At 38.5% G+C, this 7,091-nt stretch overlaps 1 protein-coding gene across 1 annotated transcript; it reads left to right on the plus strand.

Annotated features, from left to right (window-relative positions):
- The first annotated feature begins 246 nt into the window (after positions 1 to 246).
- FN3K (fructosamine 3 kinase) lies at positions 247 to 5,844 on the plus strand. Its single transcript, XM_009865423.1, has 6 exons — positions 247 to 502; positions 1,584 to 1,735; positions 2,524 to 2,615; positions 3,817 to 3,899; positions 4,379 to 4,501; positions 5,366 to 5,844. Exons 1-6 carry the CDS (start codon positions 362 to 364, stop codon positions 5,702 to 5,704), a joined length of 930 nt encoding a protein of 309 aa, XP_009863725.1. The 5' UTR covers positions 247 to 361; the 3' UTR covers positions 5,705 to 5,844.
- The last annotated feature ends 1,247 nt before the right edge of the window (positions 5,845 to 7,091 follow it).

The following is a 7,091-nucleotide window of genomic DNA, read 5'->3' on the forward strand; positions in this document are numbered from 1 at the left end:
CAAGGCGATCACGCAGCTTAAAAAAGAAAAACGGGTCCAAACTACAAATACCAGCAGCTCTCAGCACTGTTGCGAGAGGACCCAGGACAGACCTCTCCGGTTTTTTTTCCTAGCAAATATTTGTAGAGGGGTTTATTTTTCTCGTATAGCTATAAAAGCCCCTGGGAAACAAAGCATTTTGAAACATTATCTCTGGATTTGCTTTTTTTCTTTTTGGCTGCTATTTTTTTTTATATTTATTTATTTGGTGGGTGGCCCTTTCTACCTCATAGCAGAGTGACAGTGAAAAAAGGACCCAAACCTTTAATCTTGTTTTGCAGTGGATTTAGCAGAAAGCAGCTGCAGCACCCTGGAAATCATCATGGAAAAAATCCTGAAAACAGAATTGAAAACTTCTGTTCTGAAGGCATTTGGAAGCTCGGGAGGAGGATACATTAGCCAAGGCCAGAGTTATGAAACCGACAGTGGTCGAGTATTTGTTAAAATCAACCACAAACCTCAGGTTAGTGCTATCAGATATTTAACTACTAACGTTACTGCATGTAGAAAACTTCTTGTCTGAAAAGCACCTGATTATTAATAATTTAGAATTCTGCATTTTCAGGCTGACTTTTAATTGCTCCAGTTTTCCTTTCAGTTCTCTTTTGAAAGCTGTGGCCTGTTTTATGTCAAGTGTTAATGCGGCAGGTTTGGTTAATGCAAAAGGAGGTGCAATGCAATGTGATAACCCTCACCGACAGAACTGGCATTGCAGGATGTGAAAAGGAGGCTGAGTACAGAGCTGTTGTCGTAGTGCTGAGAGTTCGGGAAAGCCCAGAGCTGAATTTGCGTTCGCGGCGTTCCTTTTCACGTTTCAGTGAGGCGGATAGAATAGTGGAAGGGAGGAAACAGGGTGCCAGTGCTAAAACTCACGTATTCTTTTTAAAGCTACAGAGATTTCAAACTTTCCCACTGCTTTTTATATTTCTAGCAGTAAGATTCTTGCATTTTTTTTTTTCAGGCCAAGCTCTTGACTTTTCTATTACTAAATGAGGAGTCAATTGCTTTTGTAACACCACAGTGCATCAGAAATTTGCTTTATCAATATAAAAAAATGTTCTAAAATTGCTGTGTTTTCACTTCTGAAATGCAGAGTATAGGCTTAATGGTTGTACTGTCGTCTCCATCTGGTGGCCATTGACCTGCATGGAAAGGAGAAACAATATAAGAATTCAGTCTTTAGTTCATGGAGCAGCGGTCGTCTCTGGTTTTGAAGGAGGAGGTCTTGGTTATTATCCTCAGAGATTCTGTTATATCTGAATACTTTAGTGTCATAGAATCACAGTATCTCCGTAAGCAGTTGGAAGTCATGGTGAAACGTGACGTACCCTACTGGATATTAACTTGGAATTAACTTGGGGGGAAAAAAGGAGTTAGAATTAAGGTACTCAGGTCTCCCTGTGTGGACTGAAGCCTTGCTGCAGCTACATTCTTTTATCAAGATGAATTAACTCCTTGTAACGTTGTAAATAAGGCTATTTTTTCCGAAGTACTTGTTGCAGACATCTGTAGTTTAGCCCAAGGATATTCTTATTCCTTGACAGGCTAGAAAAATGTTTGAAGGGGAAATGGCAAGTCTGGAAGCTATTCAGAAAACCAATATTGTGAGAGTGCCTCAGCCGCTTAAAGTAATTGACCTACCTGGAGGAGGAGCAATGTTTGTCATGGAGTACTTAAAGATGAAGCACCTCAACAAGTATGTCTGTACATATCAATATTTGTTTAAATATATGTTTTGGGGCATATTTTCTTATATCTTAGTCAGTCAGAAAGCTTCATGAGAAGAACCTCACTATTTTCAGAGAGAGTTTGTATCTGTCAAGATTTGTGTCCATGTGTGTATATGAAAAGAGATACACGTGTGTCTGTATATGTGTGTGCATATCCACTCCTTCCCCATATTTTGCTCTTCCCTGACCCTCTCCCTGCAGTAGAAGAGACGTTCTGTCACCAACCTAGAGCTTTGAGTTCTGGTCCATGTGTGCCGAGATGCTACTAAAGTGGACGCGATAAGGGCTAAGTTTAGTCCATCTTTCCCCCATGAGATTTTTCCCTCGAGTTTCTTTTCCCAGCCTATCAGTTTTCGTCTTTGAAACCTCTGCTTCTCTAAATTTAATCTTCAGCTGAATTCGAAGTGTGCATATCAAAAGCAGATACCGTGTTCTACTCTCTGCTTATTAATGTGGAGCTGATAAGGACAATGACTTGATCCTCCTGCACTCTGTGCTCCTGTTTATACAACCTTGTGCTCTGTTTATCTTTCTTGCAAGAGCACTGAATTATGTTCATTTTGTTATCTGTTACAACCTGCTTCTTTTAGAGTTGTTGTCCAGTCGTTTGCTCCCTGTTACATACTTGTGAAGTTGATTAAGGTTCTGTAGCTGCTAAAAATATACTTGGTTATACTTAATCGAGGTTCTTTTCCCTCACAGCATTTTGTTTACTTGTCTCGTTTCAATTTCGTTGTGTTTTTTTATCCTACAGATACTCTTCAAAGCTTGGGGAGCAGATAGCAGAGCTTCATCTTTACAACCAGAAACTTGGAGAGAAATTGAGAAAGGAGGGCAGCACAATTGGTAGAGTACTGATGTCATGTACTAAGCAAAAAATGAAATAATGCATTTGTCTGTGGTACAGTATCACATTATAATTTTAATGATAGTTAAAGTCAGTACCGGGACGCTTTCATGCGATATGTCCCTCCTGTCCCTATGTCACACTTCTTAAATGTACGTTATATACGCAAGAGCTATAATTACTATTAGAATTTTTAAACTTGTCATTTTAACCTTGACAAAACAAAATTATTTTAAATTAATTTTTTATATACTTTGTTATACAAAATTATGCGGATACTGAAATTTAGTAAGAAATAGTGCTAATATTTGGTAGCTGCAGCTTTCAGCATTTCATAAGTCAAACTGAAAATGTGAACTAGTTGTCTTTTTCAGTGGCAGTTAAACCTTTCAGCCTCAGGTACCATCAGTCTCCTTAAATGTTCTCGACCTTGCAGACATCCTCCTTTTTGTTTACTGTTGGTTTAGACAATTACCTTATTACAGAATATGGTCCCAGTTAGTAACCACATAATTCAATTCCTCTTTAAAGGTGTTGGGGATTACTTTTTTGAACTCAGGTATGTAGCAAAATATTTCATAACTTCTGCTCCTTGAAGACAACTGTAATTTAGTAGTGTAAGGTCATGATCTAGTTTCTATTGACTTCAGTGGAAAAACCTTCCATCACTCTTTGGAAAGTGCATGAAGGCATAAATTGGGAAAAAAATAAAAAGCTATAATGAGAATTATTCTTTTAGAGATTTTATTATTATACTTTGAACCACCAGTCTGTATCTATGCGTTTCCCATGACTTCAGGGATGGACTGGGTTCATCTCTGAGCGGTGGACAAATAATCTGTTTCTAAGTGAAGGCCAAATTACTGGCAGGTCATAAATAATCTATGAATGAAAAATAAGCCATGCTTAATGACAACATGTTCAAGTGTTCGAACAGCAGCTTGTAAATCTGATACCTGAACTCTGTTCCTGAGTGTTTAACTCGTTTATCCATACAAAAGTCTCTGTAACTAATTGTGCCTCCATTTCCATTCAGTATCTTCAAGAGAGATTTTCCCATCTTTAGAGAGGGTTGTGATCATAAGAGTAATTTATTGCTTAAAATTATTTTGTAAACCTATTCTCTGAAATTTAGTTCTGTGTTTGCAAACCTTCCTATGTAAGGACCTCAACACTCCCAATATTTCTTTTGTTTCTTAGGTAAAGGAGCAGGTCACTCGGAGCCTCACTATGTGGATAAGTTTGGATTCCATACAGCCACTTGCTGTGGTTACATACCACAGGTATGCTCCGTGCCCATGGCTGCTAACATGTGCTCATGTATTTCTATAAACTCCTTATACAACAGCTTTTTCTGTGGGTTTGCAGCTTTATGATCACACTTTTGCTTTCACTGTTTCATTCTGACCTGACAGTGAAGGGAATTTGATGACTGGTATTCAACGTGTGTCATTTGTTACAATGCATGTAGCAGGCAGACACAGTGGATCAAATAAGAATTTGAAATTATGTGGTGGTTCTTTAGCTTGCTGATACTTAATAACATAAATTTACTTTCATATACTATGTCTTGTTTTTTTCTTTTCTAAAGCCCTGCTAATAACAGTCACCAAAATGTCTCCTAACATTGTCTGTAGGTCATATTAACGTTTAGGCCATTATGTCTACATTGAGCATTTTATGTTGATACCTATCTGTTATGAATACTGCCTGTGTATATGTTAAAATAGTTTATTGCAAACCTCTGTAACATATTTTCTAGGTGAATGAATGGCAGAGTGATTGGCCTTCCTTCTTTATTCGTCACCGACTCCAAGCTCAATTGGATTTGATTGAAAAAGATTATGGAGACAGAGAAGCCAGAGAACTTTGGTCACAGCTAAAAGTATGAACGATGTCTTAAATCTTTTTAAAAATGTAATTAAGTATGTAGCAGTGGAATTTTAAAGGTATAAGGGGTTTATGTAGCTTTTAATAAATAGCAGTAACTGAACTAGCTTCACAACTGGTCCAACAATCTTGTCAGCTGAATTAATGTTGTTGTTTCAGTTTCAGCAGATAGTGAAGATAAACCTGTACTTCAGCATTGACATTTATTTCTTAGAATGCAGATAATACAAGATCATCATAGAATGGCCTAGGTTGGAAGGGACCTTGGAGATCATTTAATCCAACCTGCCTGTAATGGGCAGGAACGCCTCTTGACTAGATCAGGGAACACATGGGGAACGAGTGGGAATCGAACCCGTGACCTCGGTGTTGTCATTGTCAGCACTGCACTCAGTGGTAAATTCTATCTAAGAACTTGGTGTTACAAAGTAGGTAAGAGTCTGCTGTCCAGGCAAATCTTTTTCTCTCGTTGGTTCAGGCTCCCAGCTGGGACTCGGGTTCAGGCCACACTCCACGCAGCACTTAGGAGCAGCCACGAATATGTTCCTCTGCAAGCTCTACTTCACAAATTTCTTCCTTAATTCTGGTTAATTGGCACAGATATTTACTGCTTCCCTTTTTGCCATTGAAACCTTTTAATTTAAATGAAGTTTATTTTATATTTGGTGTGACAGCCAGTACTCTCCATGTCAGGAGCATTTCTTGCTGGCTTACAGTTTGGGTTTAGACTTGCAGCCATCAGTTTCTAAAGCACTGCATGAGGGCTGAAAATAGGCTTAGTCTCTTACATATTTCAGTACTTTTTTAGTACTTTCTTAAAAACTCTTTAATTGTTATGTGTTTGTTCATGCCTTTTCAGCTCAAGATTCCCGAAATGTTCTGTGACGTAGAAATTGTTCCTGCTCTCCTCCACGGGGACCTGTGGGCAGGAAATGTGGCTGAGGACGACTCCGGGCCAATTATCTTTGACCCTGCTTCCTTCTATGGCCATTCCGAATTCGAACTGGCCATTGCTGGGATGTTTGGTGGATTTAACAGCTCTTTTTTCTCTGCCTATCACAGCAAAATACCCAAAGCTCCGGGATTCGAGAAACGAAACAAATTGTATCAGCTCTTTAATTACATAAACCACTGGAACCATTTTGGGACTGGGTACAGGGGATCTACCCTAAACATAATGAGAAAACTTCTGAAGTAATTGGGTAGGTTTGTGAAATTCCAACATAGTCCCTCAGTAACGAACAGCCCCTGCTTATCGGAAGTAACTCCAACTAGCTATTAACGTTGATGGCAAACCGCCTGCCACGGAAATGTTGAGTACACTTCTGAGCCTCACTAAACGTTCATTGTGTAAATTTTACCTTACACGCTAGTTGACCAGCACAGATTCACACCCTGCTGAAGGAGAAGTCTGCACTGTTTGTGGAGGCTCCCGGAGGCCGGGGAAGCAGCAGGACCATTGGCCCGACCTTGCTCTCCGGGGACAGTCTCGCTTCACAGCGGCTGTGGTTCCACAGCTGTTTGCATTTTGCCACTTGTGCTGCTCTGCCAGTGGTTCGTTACTGAGAGCTACTGCTGTGAGGTTGTGGTACTGGAAGTAATAGTTCCTTATGTTTCCCTTCTTCTTAATTTTCTCTCTGTTTTAATTTTTTTTGTCTGTTTCCATCCTTTTTTTCCCATTTATATTTCTGTTTCCTTTCCCATGCTGAGTGTCTGAATGCAAAATTTAAATATGATTCTATGAATCTGAAAATTAAAACATTCTCTTTTTGATTTAAAGAGTGGACAAGGCCCTTTGGACTGCACTTGGCAAGCATATGTAATTAAAAAGCTTTCTAATATTTAATTTAATGTAATGTAATTTAGTTACATGCTTTTCTTTTTCTCCTGCTATGAGAAGTTACGATGGTATTTTGTGAAGACTGACTCCTTATCATCAGAAAGTAGGTTGTTATGACATAAGTTTGATAATAATACATCATGGTTTTAGTATGATATCTTAATGTTATACTATGATAGCAGCATTTTAAAACCTCTGTAAAAGGATAGCAAAAAATGGGAGGGAGGCTTGGCACTGATGACAGGAAAGCATCTGCTGCTGCTGCTGTGTTGGTTGGTGCTTGATGTATTTTCAGTTTTAGAAAATAAAGTCAGGTAGGCAAAGCTCGTCTGTTTTGCCCCTGCTAGATTCCTGATGGAATAGTGTCAAATTAATGGCATTAAAATGGTTTTTAATATTCCTAACTGCTTTATTTTTACAGAAGACATAGGCAGTGAGGATTTGGGGAGAAAACTGCAACAAAAATATTGGCATACACTGTGAGCTGTGGTAAAGAATCTAAGTGTAAGTGCACCCCAACAACTGCTTATGTGAATCAGAAGATTTGAGTAAGAATGACTGAACGTGTATTTATGTTATGACTAATGCTTAAAATGTTATATGAAAAATCATCAGTGTTTAGACTTTTTTTCAACTTTAAATTGCTGTGCTATCACAAAGTTTAGATGTCGTAATTGAGACTATTCTAAAAAATGTGTTTCATTCTCTCTATATATACTACATGTCATTAAAATTTTTGAATTTG

This window comes from Apaloderma vittatum, unplaced genomic scaffold, assembly GCF_000703405.1.
Source record: "Apaloderma vittatum isolate BGI_N311 unplaced genomic scaffold, ASM70340v1 scaffold19312, whole genome shotgun sequence".
NCBI lineage: Eukaryota > Metazoa > Chordata > Aves > Trogoniformes > Trogonidae > Apaloderma > Apaloderma vittatum.